This window comes from Haliotis cracherodii, unplaced genomic scaffold, assembly GCF_022045235.1.
Source record: "Haliotis cracherodii isolate W230 unplaced genomic scaffold, xgHalCrac1.p SCAF_5, whole genome shotgun sequence".
NCBI lineage: Eukaryota > Metazoa > Mollusca > Gastropoda > Lepetellida > Haliotidae > Haliotis > Haliotis cracherodii.
Window position 1 is genome coordinate 63,463,935 of NW_027266308.1, and position 21,037 is coordinate 63,484,971.

Sequence of the window (21,037 nt, forward strand, 5' to 3'; positions counted from 1 at the left end):
GTTGTCCCCTCAATTCAGGACTGTTGAAAATAATCAACACTTCAGTCACTTTTCTGTCAGCAAGGATTTTACTTGTGTGTCATTTGTCACAAGGGTATTGAGGAGTTACCTCCCTTGTCATGGTGACTCCACTGTGTCGAAGTCTGAGCTTGCATTCTCTGGCACTCCACAAACAGTTTTAGTGATTTGAATGAATATAAAACCTTCTCTACATTACTCTGTTTTATACATTCATTCATTTCCGTTCAGGTATCATTTCACACTATGATTGGAAAGACATGAATGAATAATCTGCTCATAAAATATGATATTATCTATTTAGTGCTAAAATACAATTTATCTGAAAATATTTCACAGAACGTGATATAACACTTAGTCTGCCTCATTGACGTTTAGCTTTCAGATAAATCAGTCAGAATATACTTAAATCAGGATGTTTGGCTATTTGGTCAGATTATATTGGGTTGACGCATGATATATTAATATTGAACAGAGACAATTCAATCACATTAACAGTAGTAATTTCTTTGTACACTTACGTAGATGATAATGGCTTTTCTTGTCAAATACTTGTTTATCTCTTGACCTGCAAAGTCGATATTTTCATTCCTGACTTCTCATGGAAATATCAATGTTGTCAGGTCACTTGATGAGGTAAGCATGCTATTTGACAATGAAAGTCAAATATGCCGTGTTTAGTAAGTGTACAAAGAAATGAATACTGCTGATGGGATTGTCACTGTAATTACATATAAAATACATCCACAGAATATGACATGATCACGCCACTGGAAGATTATAGGGTAGTAAGGGCATTTGTGTTTCAGTTGTCCAAGGTGCCACGTTTAGCTGTGGTAAGTTGTCTCCCTTTGGTGTGTGAGGATCCAATGATCCACCCAGATTTGTACTTATGATTCATGATTTCTCTGCCCCATTCCCATGCTTTAGGGTTTCACCAATGTGATAAACTTTTGCCAAGATGGGCATCACATTCCTTCCACATTAATGTGAAAGGGTGTGATTATAGTGACGATACTCACTGACTCACTCACTCATAATAGGTTACTTGGAACACTGGTCATTTAAGGGGAAGAGTTGGCTGGAGATATTTCATACATGAGTGTTAGGGCTGGGAAGGGTAACTCGGGTACCCGGGTCGGGTGGGTCCTGAGTAGGACCCGGGTACCCACAGGACTACCCGGACCTGTGGTTTGTCACGTGATATATATTGTTTGATGACAAAAAATATCTAAAACTCTATGCTTACTCTGTAAGTCACTAATAAATATCCCATTTCTTTCTGACAATGCACCCATTCCTTCTTACTTTTATATGTTTGAATAAAGATAAAACTTCATACATTAAACTTCAGTTTATGCATGAGCGGATCGTCTTAAACGTGTATCTGAAAACATTTTGACAGGGCTAAGGTCAAACTTTTCCAAATCAGGCAGTTTGTACCTATTTCTAAATATCTACAGCGGGTACCCGATTAAGGGTCGGGTAATAGGGTGGTGGGTACCCGGGTAGTAAATTTGGACCTGTCCCAGCCCTAATGAGTGTCCTCTGTAACAAGCTGTCCCTCCAAGAATGTACATTATTTCTCTCTGCCAAATCATTTAAAATAAGTATTCCCCCTTCAATCAGAAGTTTATCAGTAGGATGACGATCCCAGAAATACCACTGATATTTATAGGGGTGGCAGTGAAACCTAGTGGCTGCTTTGCTGAAGACCGAAGTTTGATTTATCAGATGGGTCCTATGTGACTGAGGTCAGGTCAGATTTTTAGATATTTCTATAGTTACATGATAGATTAACTATTGAAATAGAAAAGAATCTGGTGATCATCAACTTTTTAAAATCGTATGGCTGTAATATTGGACACTTTTCATCGCATTCATAATTTGAAAACCCTGTCCTGCTTCTCAGGGCCAATGAATGCGGCTGGTTTATTAGTCCATATTGTCAACATACTGGTGTGTTTCAGAGGCTAACAGGGAATGTTTGAGATATACTTAATACATATTTGCTGAGGGATAAGTGTGTTTAGCCTGTATACTCCATCTATATGTGCATAGTTGACATCTCGTGGGTAATCCCAGGAAGTGATTGGTGGAGGCAGGGGCCCTACATCTGTTGACATACCATTCTCTCTTATATTTCTAATCCTCACCTGTACCAACAAGGATTATTGGCTAAATGTTGCCAAATATGATATTAAATTGTTTATCTTAGTGTGGCCTTAACAGATGGTCATGGAAGTTAATGTATATTTGGTTATTAATATTTACTGCTTCAAAATCTTCAAAGGAGATAATATCGATGGAGATACTGAAGTTGTTTGCAGTCTATTTAAAGGGAGACCCAGCTTTAGGCTCCCATGCTCATTTCCAGTATATGTGGATGTGTTATTTGGGAAATTGCAACATTGTTTGTATGTTACTATGGTAACCATTGGCTGACATTGATCAACTGAAACTTGAGTTAGCAGATGACCAAGGTTTTTTCTTGATGATCAAATTGGCTGGGGCTGCCAAAATCCCTGTGCCTAGTGTTCCTTTAAGGATGACTTGAACTGGTGGTCATAATGGTGATATGAGAATGTCTCTGGAAAGATGTCGGACATGTGTGCATAGTTCCTAAAATTTGGTTTCATGTTAGACAGAAAATCCAATGAAACACTTCAAAGAAAGTACATTACATACTACTCAAAAAAAGTTACACATTTTGGGGGCACACATTTATTTATTTATTTATTCATTTATTTATTTTTGTGTCTACAGGAATGTAAATTATGTATGTCTGTATAAATGTATATATAATTCTTAATGTTTTATGTAACAAATGCTATATTTGGAATAACACTTTCTTAGTAAAGTACAGATTCTTGTACATTTTAGGGTTGAGTTCCGTCCGGGATTCGAACCCACACTTGCCAGAGTGAGGCACCTAATCGCCAGCACACAAAGTCAGCGATCTAACCCACTCAGCCCAGGCTAGATCGCTGACTTTGTGTGCTAAACCCAACTCACTCACTCATTCTCATCAATAAAGGGGGTGTTTGGGTAGCCTGGTGGTTAAAGGTCGGCTCGTCACGCCGAAGACCCAGGTTCAATTCCAGACATGGGTACAATGTGTGAAGCCCATTTCTGGTGTCCCCCCACCGTGATATTGCTGGAATATTACTTAAAGCGGCGTAAAACCATATTCACTCACTCATCAATAAAGAATGCAATAACTGAGCTGGGAATTTGTAATTGCCAATAATGTTAATCCTTGCACAGGGGATATGAACACATATCACATGGTTAATTGAATGCAGGTAATATGGATGTTTATATCAACATAGGTATTGTGATATGAACATGGATAATATGGTAAAACAAATATTGATATAGTAATATAAAAACAGGTGATACGGAGATAAGAATGCAGGTTTTTTCGGGATATGTTTGTTTGTTTATCAGATTAGGTTATATAGTGTCATATGAAAGCAGGTAATATGGTAAAACACATGCAGGTCATATGGTAATATGAAAACAGGTAACATGGATATATGAAGGCAGATAACATGGATATATGAAGGCAGATAACATGGATATATGAAGGCAGATAACATGGATATATGAAGGCAGACAACATGGATATATGAAGGCAGATAACATGGATATATGAAGGCAGACAACATGGATATATGAAGGCAGACAACATGGATATATGAAGGCAGGTAACATGGATATATGAAGGCAGATAACATGGCTATATGAAGGCAGATAACATGGATATATGAAGGCAGATAACATGGCTATATGAAGGCAGGTAACATAGATATATGAAGGCAGACAAAATGGATATATTGAGACAGATAACATGGATATATGAAGGCAGATAACTTGGATATATGGACCACACAATCCAGTGATTGAAATAATGAGCATCGATCCATGCATTTGGGATACGATGACATGCAAAAACCAAGTCACTGAGCCTGACCACTGATCCGGTGAGTTGCCTTTTACAAAAAGTGTAGTCGCCTTTGAAGGCAGATAATAGGGATATTTAAAGGTAGATAATATGGATATATGAACACAGGTATGATGTTGATATAAGAAACAGCATATGAATATGTAATCTGAACTTTGTATTGATAAATACTGAATATCAGTCTTTGAACCTGTCTTTTTGTGCATGAGAGCTTTGGTTTCTGTTATATTCTACTGCAGAGACCATACACTGTATCTGGGCCAGACAGCCAATTAGAGTGAGCGTAGGAACTATTATGTTGGTGTGTTAAGTCATGACAAAGGTATCAGCAGTCCTCGAATCCGACCCTGTGCTCCATGAAATTGCTTAATATGTTACATCCTGACCCAGCATTGCCTCCACAGTACCATTCTGGAGCTGTTCAATTGGAAAATTATAACCTGGCATCATTAGCGGCCATCTTGAAGCCTTTCTCACGACCCCTAAATTACCCTCTCTGTGGCCAGGTGTTGGGCCAGGGAGGCTGGTGAAGCACTGCAGAACAGCCCTGCCTGGTTCTGTCTCATTTCAACCTGGGTTGTCCAATACATTTTGTCTCAAGGAGTTAGACATTGTGGTTATTTGTGGAAATGAAATGCTTCTGAATTGAAGGCCAGACTAATTTTCAGGTCCTTGAGAGGCCTTTTGAAGTTGGAAGAACCTGAAGACTTGGAACTTTTGTGATCAGAACTTCATCATTCGACTGATGCAGGGGCAAGAAGTATTGATTGATGGGCATTTCTTAGAAGTTGACGGATGACAATGTAGGCAGAAAAACTTCTTTGTTTGGAAGAAGTTTAGAAGAACTTGTTATCCATAAATTGGGTCTAGTTTGGGAAAGAAATAGTTCTGAAAGTTTGTTACAAACAATAGAGAAGCTAAGTAAGGATAAGAATTTATGGATGAACAACTTCTTTATTACAATTAAGAGCGTGTTTAGGTTCTAGCACCGTTATCAAGCATGTGATGTACAGAGAGTGGTTGACAAGTATAAATACAAGGAGGCACTTGCTTGATAACAGTGTTAGAACCTACACCTAAACATCACTCTTAATTGTAATAAAGAAGTTGTTCATCCATAAATTCTTATCCTTACTTAGTACACCAACTTCTAAATGCCTATCAAAGAAAATAGAGATGGTTTTGTCCATTAAAGTTTTGTGTCTCCAGACCAGTGTATTATATTTCTTATGGAAGAATTCTCAAATATCAAAACAAATCCACAAAGAACAGGAAATATTGATATTAAATGTAATACAAGATGTTTATTTGTGCATATGTTAGTGTCGACTTAATTGTCATTCAGTTACAAAATTAATGTTTTAGATCTGATTTAAATAATGTAAGGGTACAGAATACTAATTCGTGATATGAATATATCTGTGTGTTCATATAGGACAGGGGTTTGTATGACAATCACACTTGGTCAACCGCCAAGGTAGCTAGACTGGAGTGCAGTTAAACCTTCATTACAACAGGTCTATATAGCAATCAGTGTGACCACCACAGCCAATACACTCCAGCACTGTGTGTCTGGAGACTCTAGTCAAACACCACATAAATTCCAGCCCTAATGGACTGCAATAAAGCCATACACACAGGTGATAAAATTACGTAACCCCATTTATGACCTTGCTTTACATAACTGTTGTGACTGCTCTAAGATATTGTACAAACAGTCACAGGGCAATATTGCTTGTATCCCCTCCCACTCACATGTTGGCCGATGACCTTTGTCCATTGGACATGTTGGTAGGTGGCTGCTTCCAAGGTTATGCTTAGAGAACAACAAAGCAGATAATAGATATCTTTTGTGTTTCTTTAGAAAGTTGTTTGAATGAGGATGCTCCTGAAGAATCTTTGAGAGCGAGGGATAATAAGTACACTGTCAAACTGGAGACTTTGAGGCATGTTTAAAATCCATGAAAGAAGATCACCGCCATTTAATCGATGACATGTGACAGGGTAATGGCAGGTAATAACTGGGGTCGTCTTCAACCAGGCTATTTTCAGACGTTAAAGATGGAATATGGTTTCATATGACCTTTTGGTGGAAAAAATAAATATTTCAAGGAAGATTTATTTTGATCAGAAAATAATACCTATAAACTAGGATTATTGTGTAAAAACATTGTAATGACCATATTTGGGCATGTTATTCCTGCTGGGCAACAATCATGGTCTTCAAATAATGTTCTACTTATTTTTATACGTCATAAACCCAACTTAAATTATCCTGCCGTAGGACCTTTTTATTTGAATTGAAACATTGTAAAAATAGTGGGGTTTTTCAATTTTAGTTTCTGTTTCCAAGAAATCAATAAGTGTATTATTTTAATATATGGGTGCTGGTATTAAAGTGGTCGTGATCATGACAAATAAAATATTAAAGATAAGAGATCGAATATGTCAGTAAGCAAATGCTAGACTGCAGTTTGTCGTAGTGGTCAATAACCCAACAGGAATGTCCAACCTGCCCACAGAGCGAGTAATAGATCGGTGATATATCTTTACCAATGACAAATGACAGGCAGGAAATTAGGTGGAAGAATGCCCAACTTAGGAGAATATCTATTTATTCTACAATTTATTTTCTCAGTGTCCAGCGAGCTGTGTCGTAGGCCTGGGGCCATGGAAGGTAGACCATTGATCACAGGATTCAACAGTACCCCATTTACAGTGGACAAACGTGGGGCAACTATTGGAAATTCTTACTCCATATTGCTAGACAAACATGGCTCGTTTAGATCACAAAAGCCGTCTCCACTATGAACACTCTGCAGTATTTACTACAGCTTGTGGAAATTGCGATCCATAAGGCTTTCTATGTTGAAGGTCGCTACTGTTATATTGGTCAGAAAAATATGTATAAGTGTTTCTGGTGACTGATTCACTCATTGTTTCGGACTCAACCCGAAACATATTCTGTTTCATCTATACTACTGAAAATAAGTAAAGGAACACCTGAATCTTTCTTGTTACTGTTAATCTGTCATGCCTAAACTTAAATATCCAATGGTTTATGAATTTTTTATTTTATTTTTTACCTGACTGCATGATAAACCTGAGACAAGTGTTTCATTTTTTGGCCTCAGGAGGCCAAGACGATTGTGTTGCTGCCAGATCAGTGACACCATGTACCTGCTGTACGAATGAGCCCACCGAATCACCCAATACCAGGATCAATCTGTGGTGTAGATAAGACCTCCTTCATCTACATCCCTTTACCTACCTCCCCCATGTTTGTTTACATTGACAACAAATAGACTATTGATCCATTTGGTTCATTGAGGTGGTATTTTCTATTTGTAAGACTTAAAACTAATACATCAGTTTCAAAGCAATTACAGAAATCAAATTATTATTATTGACAAAAATTGATATCGATATTTCAGGAAGGACATCAGAACAGTTTATACTGCACCTTTAGGAAATGTTGCTACCAGTGTAATTGTAAATGAATAAACACATTATTATATTAATAACCCTCGATGTGAAAGGTTGATTGAGTATTGATGTGTGGTAGACAAGCATTATCTCCAAAGATCAGACCCCTGCTGAGAAACTGGCAAAAATATCGGCTGCATCAAAGAGGATTATCATCTCCGGCAAATAGGCAATCTATTGGCGCCTGGTATGTGGCAGTTGTTTTGTAGAGGAGATAATTGAGGCTAATTGTTGTTGGTGTTGAAAACAAAGAGAGGCCTCATATCAATGCATATGGATTGCCTGTTAACCTCCATCTTCACGACTGTTAGCGACAAAGTGTTCCATGTATTTCTCATGGCCATTATCTCCAGATTTCCTCCGTGGTCCAGTGGTAGAGCATCCGCCAAGAGACCAGAATGTTTGGGGTTCAATCTCCGCCTGCATCAATCAGTTAAAAGATGGTACTTGTTGTTACCCTGCCTGACGCTTGGCATAAAGGAGCTAAAATAAAAGACTGGTTGGCTCGGAGTCAGTATATTGTTTTCTGAGCGGGGTATTCATGTTAAAACTGCGGTATGGTATCTCAGTGGGCTAGCACTATAAAAATTAGCATTCGTCCGAACTAGTACAAGCAGGCACGTCACTATATAAGTGCAATAATCTTCGACGCAAGGTTAAACTCCATTTAACCTCACCTAACCCTTCATCTCCAGATGTCTTGCCAACTCCTGTGTTCTGCCACTGCCTTCCCTGTCTGTAACTTGCCTCAAATACAATCAGTTGATTTGTTTCCACGATGGCCGCCTCCATTGCCTAGTGGATACAGCATTGGCCTGGAGTGCAAAAGTCAGTGTCTAGATCCCCTGGCGTCTTCATACCAAAAGACATTAAAAAGGTGGCACTAGTTGTTACCTGCCTGGCACTCAGCATGAATGGGATAAAAGATGCCTTTCTGATGTTTCTGCAGTGTTAGCCTCAGTCTCTCCCTTACTTCATTTTTGTTCACCCAGCAATTTCGCCTTACCCTTTACTTATTGACAGTCATTCCTCTTCCTGTTAAACCTTTTATTCCCATTTTTGTCATAAATGGCGACTGTATTGAGGATTGAGTGGCTACCCTCTTCCTCTCCACCAACCATTCCCCTACCCCTTCTTCCCCCACCAACCATTCCCCTACCCCCTTCCTCCCCCACCAACCGTCCTCCTACCCCCTTCCTCCCCCACCAACCGTCCTCCTACCCCCTTCCTCCCCACCAACTGTTCCCCTACCCCCTTCTTCCCCCACAAACCATTCCCCTACCCCCTTCTTCCCCTACCAACCGTCCTCCTACCCCCTTCTTCCCCTACCAACCGTCCTCCTACCCCTTCCTCCCCACCAACTGTTCCCCTACCCCCTTCCTCCCCACCACCATTCCCCTACCCCCTTCTTCCCCTACCAACCATTCCCCTACCCCCTTCTTCCCCTACCAACCGTCCTCCTACCCCTTCCTCCCCACCAACTGTTCCCCTACCCCCTTCCTCCCCACCACCATTCCCCTACCCCCTTCTTCCCCCACCAACCATTCCCCTACCCCCTTCTTCCCCTACCAACCGTTCCCCTACCCCCTTCCTCCCCACCAACCATTCCCCTACCCCCTTCCTCCCCCACCACCATTCCCCTACCCTCTTCCTCCCCACCAACCATTCCCCTACCCCCTTCCTCCCCCACCAACCATTCCCATACCCCTTCTTCCCCCACCAACCATTCCCCTACCCCCTTCCTCCCCACCAACCGTTCCCCTACCCCCTTCCTCCCCCACCAACCATTTCCCTACCCCCTTCTTCCCCCACCAACTGTTCCCCTACCCCCTTCCTCCCCCACCAACCGTTCCCCTACCCCCTTCCTCCCCCACCAACCATTCCCCTACCCCCTTCTTCCCCTACCAACAGTTCCTACCTCTTTCCTCATCAATATATCTCCAACATTATCCCCACCCAAAATGTTTGTCTTTTCATAGACCTATCTACCCAAACTATTTTCTTACCCCTCCAATCCCCCCCCCCCCTCTCCCCCTCCCCCTCCCCCTCCACGTGACACCCCTTACCTCACACTCCACACCCACACATACTGTTTGTTCCATGCTCCACCTCGTTATCCCCACGGTGTAAGGACTCTCTACAACAGCTCCCAGGTGTGAGACCCTTTGAGGCTGCAATGTATGTCTTTGTAATCATGTGAACACCACCATATGCTTTTGGCAAGGATCAGTCAACAATTTGTTATGGAGATTGGACAATACCCTTTACTCAATAAATTGGAAAAAAGCCCTTTGAAATTGACATTTTGCCCTTAAAAAAACATTACCATATTAGGTGAGCTGTTTGACAGTAAAACCATGTGAAACTCTCACAACAGACCTTGTGGAGTCAGTCGGCCATGGGACGTAATAGCATTATTTGATTCCCCTACATTGTCTCTCTGACCAAGCCACAGAGTTCCTATCACACCCCAGCCAGTTTATGGCCTGATATTGTCCCCAGGAAATGCCCTGTATAGAAAACATGATGGTTGCTAAGTACATGACATCTCGGGAAGCCGAAGCCGATCATCCTAATGATGCTTGTATCACCATCATGTCGCATTAATTTTCATTAGCAAAATCCTCACAGTATTGTTACCTCTGGGCGTCCGTCCAAGGACAGATGGGGGGGGGGGGGCGGAAGGGTGGTGAAAATACAAGCGAAGCTGCTGACCAGTTTACACAATAAATTCACCAGTCCCCTAGACTGGATCGCACATTGATCACATTCTCCGTGCTGACACAAACAGCGAGCTGTTACCTCTGAGAGCTGGAATCCCAGCTTCTTATGTGCACCACTTTGGTTTTGCCCGTGTCTTCACGAATTATCTGCAGCAGGATGCCTGGAAACAAAGTTAAAAAACCATATTTATGGGATGTTTTTGTGGATTTGGAAAAACTTTAGATAATTAGATGATCATTAGTGGTTTGTGTGTGAGTTCGCAGTGAGAGTCAAAGTTGATGAATATGAAAGTGTCCATCTGTATATTATTTTTGTTTTTGTCTGGGGGAAAAAACATCAAAACTCATTAATTCGTGTATAATGCGCACCCCCTTCTACACAGCTGAGTTTTTTGGAAAAAAGGTGCGCACTATACTCAAGAAAATACGGTAATCAATCAAGCCTTGTTTTGATGCAGTCTTCAGGTGTGATAGGCAAACATTTTTATTCTGTAAAACAGCGAAAAGGTGGCTGGAAATTAGATTAATTAAAGGTGCAAGATTAGCTCGGGGATTTTTGGAGCCTGTTTGTTTTGCAAATTCATAAACAAATGTTTTATCTTTATTTTTTATGTCTGCAAAGATTGTTAAATTTAATGCTGAACAGACCAGTTTTCACAAAACACTTAATCAACTCCTGATATCACTGTTTTGTATATATACATAGGTTTTCAAAAGCTGCACATTTTGATTTCTCATCACATGTAACCTTCAGATGAGAATACTTATCTGATAATACTCTTTGGATTGCCCAATATCTCGACATATGCGATGGTAATACCGGTAAATGTTATGTTTGGTTTCACAATACTCCCATAAAGTAAACCTTGCAGCATACTTTTGAAATCCATTTATCAATATTATTTATTTTGTTTCCTATGTTTGTTACATAACTACAAAATACAGCAGCTAGATACAACACTAGTTCCAGGCCACTTTAACTTTGGGGGTGATCAATGAGTAGCTCAAAGTTATCCTTAATTAGGCCATGACAGATAAATTATTAGAATTTAATCACCCGGCTTCACATCATTCTTGCCCCTGAGTATCAACAGACACTTTGTGTGTTCTCTTCCTACTTCAGTAGATGAATCATACCAAGACTAACATCGTGTCTCTGAAATGAACATATCGTACAGAAAAAAAAGTTGTTAAATTATCTTTAAAAAAATTTTAAAAGGAGCCCAGGGACTCTCTTCATTGCTGCAGAAATCTAGACTTGCCAAACATTATAGACTTGCATGAGCTGTATTTGATATATTTGTATCAGGGTCTGTAAGACAGACTAAATCATACCCTGTACATAGTCCTATACACCAGTGAAGATAGAATAGGTCTTCAGCAACCCATACTTGCCTTAAAAGGCGACTATGCTTGTCGTGAGAGGCGACTTACGGGATCAGATGGTCTGAGTCTAACTGACATGGTTAATTCGAGTCATCATATCCCAACTGCATAGAACGATGCTCATGATGTCAATCACTGCATTGTCATGTCCAGACTCAATTATTTACCGAACGCTGTCATATAGCTGGAATATTGCTAAGTGCGGAGTTAAACAACAAAGAAACAAACATAGTCCTGCATGTGAGCCACATCCATCCACGGTTATTGCACACATAAACTTGACCACTTTGTTTAAAAACAATGTAATGCCTACACCTCATAGGGCTGGGATGGTACCTGGGTACTCAGGTATTCAGGTACTTATGTACTCGGGTCAGGTGAATCCTGAGTACCCGGACCCATTGTTCTCACGTGATGTATTGTTTCATGACAATAACAATAACAATATCAATGAAGAAGCATTCCTTCTAACTTTGATCTGTTTGATAAGATAAAGCTCCAGCTCTTCCCTGTATGCACAATCGGATTGTTTTGTATGTGTATTGAAACCGTTTTTACCAATTCCCAATCTGACATTTTGAACTCTTGAGACCTACAGTGGGTGCCCAGGTAGGATCGGGTAACAGGGGGTCAAGTACCTGATTAGTAAATTTGGGCTCGTCCCGGCTTCACATTTTTTTATAATTTGGATGAAAATCAAATAATTATTTTATTGTGGCCTTTTATAGAAATGTCATGTCCTCGATTGTGAATTATGCCTCACAATTAAACATGAGTTACTCTTAACACCATTGTAAAGTCTTTAACTTGTTAGCTGAGCCCACATCTGCAAGTCTTAATTAAGAACACTTGACTAATAATTATCCAATTGATCACAAGCAATGCCTTCTGTTAATGTCCCTTCACGAAGTCTTCCCACCCATGGGTTTATTGACATGTGACCATCTGTGAGTAGCAATATGAGAAAAGGTGGACTTCATTGAATATGAATTCTTTCTAAAATATATGCCAAATTCTATGCAGTGATCACAGATGATTGACTTTCATTATGTGAGCAAAGTCTTTCTGTTATTATTGAAATGTCCTAAATGTAAAATGTCTCAAGTCTTGCAAGACAATTTGTCAAGGAGTTTGCATTTCTTTTGTGTGTGTGAGGTTGCGTGACAGACATTCCACGCACGCTGGTGCACACACAGTTAGAGAGGTGGACCAGTCATATGGGCCGTGTTACCTGAAGGCAGGATTTATCTAATGGCTTATGCAGTTCAAAGGCTGATATGGTATGCTATCCAAACCATCCCCTTGTCTGCCCAAACACCAGGGGCAACCCTACTTGCTTTGTTTGGAGGGACTGTCCACTCGGACTTCTAATGTTAGACGACACGGCTGTGGTTTATGGCCCTATGGTCAGTTAAGTGGACATAAGAAGATAAGATGATGAGGGGACAGATTGGCCAGAGGCTAGGGATGATCACCTTTGATTTCAGTTTGTCCGTCTGCTGGTGATCGTCTGCTAGTGGCGTCTGCTCAGTTGTCTGCAGTTTGCTGTTCCTAGTGGGACAGTTTTTACACTGAGCAGCTTCAGAGGAGGTTTTTAGCGTCAGTCAATGGATTTGAGCCTTTGAGCTCTGTTCTTGTGAAATCATTGATAAAAATGTACCAGATCCCGTGACAAATTTGATGATGGAAAACGTGAGAGATCAAGTGACAACTTATATGGATGCGTAAGACTGAATAATAGTCTCAAGTGTTCGGTGTGCCTTGATCAGCTATTTTCCTTTTGAAGTCACATTAGCAAGATTTGTTGTGGAGTTTGTTCAAGACAGGAGATGAAGATATAGAAAGGCAGTTTGTCACATGGTTTAGTCTGATTACCGCTAGAGGTATGATCAATGATGAGCTACTCTCTCAACGAGGAAAGAGCCTGCGTATGATTGAATTTGTGATGTAAGGAAATTTGCAGCAACTTGTCTGTTTGATGTGCAGTCATCGAGTGGTGATTTGCAGGAGATATCGTGAGGTGTAAGGATTTCTGCAATTACCATTCCTGGTAGTGTTATGAAGTCTATCAGTGCAGAGTGGCCAATCACCCATCATGTATCATACTGTCTGAATGATTAGTTGAGCTTAGTCAGTTAGAAGTGCCAAGCAGACGTCATCAAGTTATGAAACAGCAGACGTCAGTCACTGCCCAATAATCATTATTGACTTCATAGGGTCAAGTGGGTTGTCAACTGACCACTCGATTGCAAGAGCTTCTCACGTATCGATGTGCTTGCCCTACACTGGTCAAGAGGACTTAGTATTGACCATTGTTCCTGCGATTTCCTGTGACCCAATGCTAGCTCCAAGTTTCTGCCTGGAAACACGACCATGGAAACTATGAGAGAAGAAGTGAAATGTTCCACAAATATTGAAAGACTTGCATTCAGTTGAACAAGAAAGTGTTTAAAATTATTTTAGAATTATTTGACGGCTTCACGGAATTAAGTTTTATGTTTTCTTAAGGAGAAATGTGTCACTATGACCGGCATGATTGAATATTTGACACTTTTATGCAGAGCATGTGTGAAGATTGATGTGTCGGTTGACATGGTAATCTATAATTCAGCCACATCTTATCTGACAAACAGAATATCAGAAACTTCTAAATACAGCATTGACCTACTCAAGGGTGGATTAGTCATTGTGAAATCTGACACCAAGCTTAATAGAACAATTTCAAGTGCAACAAAATCCTTGAAAAATTGAAGAAGTTGAGTCACAGTTTCATCCATTGTTGAGGATATTCAAGAATGGTCATTGAATTGCAGCGGTGTCCGTCTACTTGAGTCGACCCACAGTCAGGGCACTGCCTAAACCTCTCTCTGATGCACGATTGACCAATGGTTGTCCAAGACCTTTGTCAGTCCTTCATAGAGAACAAGACCTTCGTAAGACGTCCTTGCTTCATTGTTGAAGCGTCTGAGCACAGGGGGTAATGGAGAATTGATTGACAGTCAGGGAGACTACCTGCAGAGAGGTGGCCATGTGTTCAAGGCTCACCTGTACAAACGAGACGTCTCGCCAGGTGTAACAATGTTTGTTTATTTTCTGACCTCTCATTACCTAATCATTGATAGGAGGAAATCTATCTTGATTTGATCTGTGTGTTCGTTCATGACTCTGCGGTGATTGCAGTCAGTGTGTGGATACTGTGTGGCTTGAGCCAGACCAAGGGATTTACTGCAGGCGTTTTGTCTTAGCTAGCTGGATTCACATAACATGAGTAAGTACATGCCCGCTCACAAAGTCTGTTGCTATTTTCTTCACCATTTACAGATGCTGACATTTCCTAAAATTTTGATAAATCTGTACTTCATCAACCAAACTATAATTATTTGAAGATAATATTGCATGCTTTTATTAGAATAGGGATTTTGTCATCAGTTTAACTCAAATGTTGTTTTACAGTTGATGACACAAAATTTTAGTCTTTTATAGGACATAACAATCAAAAATAAGATTGTATCTGTCTTGTAAGTGAGTATTGCGTGACACATATGGTTGGTATCTCTACAGATGAAAACAACTCGGTAACATTTTTGCTTCCGTTAGCCAAGCAGAAGGAAGTTTTGTTGTAAAGGTTTAGTATTGAGACTGGACATCTGCTGGCAGCAGGTAGCTGGAGCTAAGCTCCTTACACATACTTCCTCAGATGTCTGATTATTTGCGCCCCAACATCTCATGTGACAGTCAAGCAGACATTGTTAGCATTAATTATTCAGGAGTCTTAAAACCCAGCATAAAAGTTTGAGTCACTCTTTCAATAGGTGCAATTTGCAATTTTTAAATATTTATTTTTTTAAACATTTGCCAAATTAGTATTTCAACTATTCATGTTTTTATATGCACTACAAATGAATTTGTGTGCCTATACAAAATCTAGCCAAGTGACCCATCCTTACTATATTTATAAAAAAAAAACAAGTTTTAATCAGTATTGTAAATTAAGATTTTAGAACTTTTTTCATAATTGTCAAATTTCAGTATATAAGGTGATCTTCGGACATGCTGATTTTAAGATCCATTTTGTGAGAACTGTTAAATTTTCCCAGCAAATCTGAAGACCATATGTTCATGGTCCTGTCCACAGCTGAAACTGGGAGGCCAACAATATTAGATTCAATGTATCACTTCTCTCAGATGTGCTTTTGCAATGGAAATACTTTCCCAAACTCAATAGACTTCATAAACATGCAAATTGTTTTAAGCTCTGTATGATCTGTCAAAATTGTGAAGTGCTCAAGCACTACAGCAAGTGCATGGGATCACAGTGTTCAACTGTATTTATATTTATGGCCAGTGTCATATCATGGGAAAAGTAAGGATACTGTTTTCGGTGTGTTTCCTCGCTGATGTTGGGCAAGATGGCAGTGGAGCAGTTGTAAGATAATAGTTGTATGTTTTATCTACATCGTAATCTCACTACACCTGTAACAATTCCCTCCCTCCCCATCAGCCTTGTGCTCCACACCTCCAGTGATAGCATCACACCCTTCAGTTAAACCTACTCTCTACTACTGTGAGCCGTCTGCTCCATGGGATCAATCATAGATGGAGCACGTCTGTTTTATCAAATCATCTTCAAATGGTGAAATAGATAGTTTTGTAGAATATATTTCTATGAAAAATGTTGAAGTCTGCTAGTCTGTACGTAAAATTGTTTTGCAATCCTAATTGTTCTGTAGTGTTTAAAATTAAGCATGAAAAGTGAGGTCTTGTCATGTTTTAATGTTACAAGCTTCAGATTGACAGAGTATATTAATGTTCAGAAATGTCTACAAGATATTGATAAGAGTTCTATCTGTTGTAAACAAGCAGTAAATGAACATGATAATGTTTTGTCTGTGTACTCTGACTCATCCACTCAGACAACACCAGCCCATCTCATCACCCATTGCCTCACTCACCAAATCCATGTCATTCAACCACTCTCTCCCTCACTCATCCACTCAGACAACACCAGCCCATCTCATCACCCATTGCTTCACTCACCAAATCCATGTCATACAACCACTCTCTCCCTCACTCATCCACTCAGACAACACCAGCCCATCTCATCACCCATCACCTCACTCACCAAATCCATGTCATACAACCACTCTCTCCCTCACTCATTCACTCAGACAACACCAGCCCATCTCATCACCCATCACCTCACTCACCAAATCCATGTCATACAACCACTCTCTCCCTCACTCATCGACTCAGACAACACCAGCCCATCTCATCACCCATCACCTCACTCACCAAATCCATGTCATACAACCACTCTCTCCCTCACTCATCCACTCAGACAACACCAGCCCATCTCATCACCCATTGCCTCACTCACCAAATCCATGTCATTCAACCACTCTCTCCCTCACTCATCCACTCAGACAACACCAGCCCGTCTCATCACCCATCAACCATTGCCTCACTCACCAAATCCATGTCATACAACCACTCTCTCCCTCACTCATTCACTCAGACAACACCAGCCCATCTCATCACCCATCACCTCACTCACCAAATCCATGTCATACAACCACTCTCTCCCTCACTCATCCACTCAGACAACACCAGCCCGTCTCATCACCCATCAACCATCACCTCACTCACCAAATCCATGTCATACAACCACTCTCTCCCTCACTCATCCACTCAGACAACACCAGCCCATCTCATCACCCATCACCTCACTCACCAAATCCATGTCATACAACCACTCTCTCACTCACTCATCCACTCAGACAACACCAGCCTATCTCATCACCCATTGCCTCACTCACCAAATCCATGTCATACAACCACTCTCTCCCTCACTCATCCACTCAGACAACACCAGCCCATCTCATCACCCATCACCTCACTCACCAAATCCATGTCATTCAACCACTCTCTCCCTCACTCATCCACTCAGACAACACCAGCCCGTCTCATCACCCATCACCCATTGCCTCACTCACCAAATCCATGTCATACAACCACTCTCTCCCTCACTCATTCACTCAGACAACACCAGCCCATCTCATCACCCATCACCTCACTCACCAAATCCATGTCATACAACCACTCTCTCCCTCACTCATCGACTCAGACAACACCAGCCCATCTCATCACCCATCACCTCACTCACCAAATCCATGTCATACAACCACTCTCTCCCTCACTCATCCACTCAGACAACACCAGCCCATCTCATCACCCATCACCTCACTCACCAAATCCATGTCATACAACCACTCTCTCCCTCACTCATCCACTCAGACAACACCAGCCCATCTCATCACCCATCAACCATTGCCTCACTCACCAAATCCATGTCATACAACCACTCTCTCCCTCACTCATCCACTCAGACAACACCAGCCCATTTCATCACCCATTGCCTCACTCACCAAATCCATGTCATACAACCACTCTCTCCCTCACTCATCCACTCAGACAACACCAGCCCATCTCATCACCCATCACCTCACTCACCAAATCCATGTCATACAACCACTCTCTCCCTCACTCATCCACTCAGACAACACCAGCCCATCTCATCACCCATTGCCTCACTCACCAAATCCATGTCATACAACCACTCTCTCCCTCACTCATCCACTCAGACAACACCAGCCCGTCTCATCACCCATCACCCATTGCCTCACTCACCAAATCCATGTCATTCAACCACTCTCTCCCTCACTCATCCACTCAGACAACACCAGCCCATCTCATCACCCATTGCCTCACTCACCAAATCCATGTCATACAACCACTCTCTCCCTCACTCATCCACTCAGACAACACCAGCCCATCTCATCACCCATCACCTCACTCACCAAATCCATGTCATACAACCACTCTCTCCCTCACTCATCCACTCAGACAACACCAGCCCATCTCATCACCCATCACCCATTGCCTCACTCACCAAATCCATGTCATACAACCACTCTCTCCCTCACTCATCCACTCAGACAACACCAGCCCATCTCATCACCCATCACCCATTGCCTCACTCACCAAATCCATGTCATACAACCACTCTCTCCCTCACTCATTCACTCAGACAACACCAGCCCGTCTCATCACCCATCACCCATTGCCTCACTCACCAAATCCATGTCATACAACCACTCTCTCACTCACTCATCCACTCAGACAACACCAGCCCATCTCATCACCCATCACCTCACTCACCAAATCCATGTCATACAACCACTCTCTCCCTCACTCATCCACTCAGACAACACCAGCCCATCTCATCACCCATCACCCATTGCCTCACTCACCAAATCCATGTCATACAACCACTCTCTCCCTCACTCATCCACTCAGACAACACCAGCCCATCTCATCACCCATCAACCATTGCCTCACTCACCAAATCCATGTCATACAACCACTCTCTCCCTCACTCATCCACTCAGACAACACCAGCCCATCTCATCACCCATCACCCATTGCCTCACTCACCAAATCCATGTCATACAACCACTCTCTCCCTCACTCATCCACTCAGACAACACCAGCCCATCTCATCACCCATTGCCTCACTCACCAAATCCATGTCATACAACCACTCTCTCCCTCACTCATCCACTCAGACAACACCAGCCCATCTCATCACCCATCACCTCACTCACCAAATCCATGTCATACAACCACTCTCTCCCTCACTCATCCACTCAGACAACACCAGCCCATCTCATCACCCATCAACCATTGCCTCACTCACCAAATCCATGTCATACAACCACTCTCTCCCTCACTCATCCACTCAGACAACACCAGCCCATCTCATCACCCATTGCCTCACTCACCAAATCCATGTCATACAACCACTCTCTCCCTCACTCATCCACTCAGACAACACCAGCCCATCTCATCACCCATCACCCATTGCCTCACTCACCAAATCCATGTCATACAACCACTCTCTCCCTCACTCATTCACTCAGACAAAACCAGCCCGTCTCATCACCCATCACCCATTGCCTCACTCACCAAATCCATGTCATACAACCACTCTCTCACTCACTCATCCACTCAGACAACACCAGCCCATCTCATCACCCATCACCTCACTCACCAAATCCATGTCATACAACCACTCTCTCCCTCACTCATCCACTCAGACAACACCAGCCCATCTCATCACCCATCACCCATTGCCTCACTCACCAAATCCATGTCATACAACCACTCTCTCACTCACTCATTCTCACTCAGTTAATGACTGTCACTAACTCACTCTCACTCACTCACACCTCACACATGAAGCTGACATGCCATGATATAACTGGAAACGATTTTTTCTGCTCTACATTTTTCACTGAAATTATTATATTCACTTTCTGCAGAGTTAATTTGACTCCATTATAAACTCTTCATCTCAGGCTAAAATGTTCTTTGAGTTTTATGAAATGAGAGTGAAATCTTTTGGGGGGATGCATTTTTGATGGAATATTCTCATGAACACAAATGGGATGAACATTTGCTGTGTGCCTCAAGGATACTTTCCAAAGCAGCATTAAACCCAACTCTCTCAATCACTCACTTGCCTGTATCACGTCAAACTTCAAATGATTTTTAAATCCATGAAAGATGGGAGATTTTGGTGACATTTTATTCCACATTTATGCATGTTCAATTTTACAAACAATATTACAAATTATAATTAGTAATTACAAATATAATTGTATCTAAGATTTTACAAGATGTTCAAAATGAATTTAGTTAAAGTTTACATGTCCAAAACCTAAATTACTATATGATATCGTCCAGTATGTTTAAAGGAGATCTACAGCTGTATGGTTTGTGTAATAGTATAAAGTACCAGTAAAATAAGTTTCTTAATTGACGTCCACATCAAAGGCTGTGGAAGGATGATGTTATGGCAAGACATTAAACTTCTTGGTCATACATTGCCGATACCCGATTGCCAAGATCTTACTTCCGCGACCATAACCAGCAAGGAGTGCTTTATCTCACTTTATTTATTTGTCTAAATGAAACAAATAACATAAAAAATAAGAAAAAATAGAGATGTCTTATAGTGAAACAATACAGTGTGTCGCGGTTTTAAAGGAATGCAATCAAGGCCTATGAGAGAAGAAACACATGCAGTAAAACTTAAAGTCATGACATCTAAAATTGAATGTTCTTTCACCAGCTGCCACGGTGGCTAAGTGGAAAACAGTTGGTTACAAAACTTACCACGATATTTGAGGTTGCGGGTTTGATTTCTGTCATCCATAACAAAAAAGTTTCTTTTCTTGTTTTTGATGTTTCGATGCTACTCAAATCAGCAGCTCTTTACTAGCAAAATGTAAAACCTTATACCCGGTCTTACTAATAAAAAGTAAAACATCATACCTGGTCTTACTAATAAAAAGTCAAACCTTATACCAAGTATTACTTGGAAAAAGTAAGACCT

General features: G+C 41.3%; 1 protein-coding gene across 2 annotated transcripts in view; it reads left to right on the forward strand.

Moving 5' to 3' along the window:
- Positions 1 to 21,037, forward strand: part of LOC139442088 (apoptosis-stimulating of p53 protein 1-like) — a 129,251-nt gene that overhangs the window by 33,795 nt on the left and 74,419 nt on the right. Inside the window, exon 1 of one of the 2 annotated variants that reach the window (XM_071222871.1) lies at positions 14,830 to 14,848. The exons of the other annotated variant lie outside the window; for it this stretch is intronic. Within the exon in view, the coding sequence (XP_071078972.1) occupies positions 14,845 to 14,848 (4 nt within the window). The 5' untranslated portion in view covers positions 14,830 to 14,844. Of the gene's footprint in view, positions 1 to 14,829; positions 14,849 to 21,037 lie in introns of those variants that run through there. 2 annotated transcript variants of the gene reach the window in all.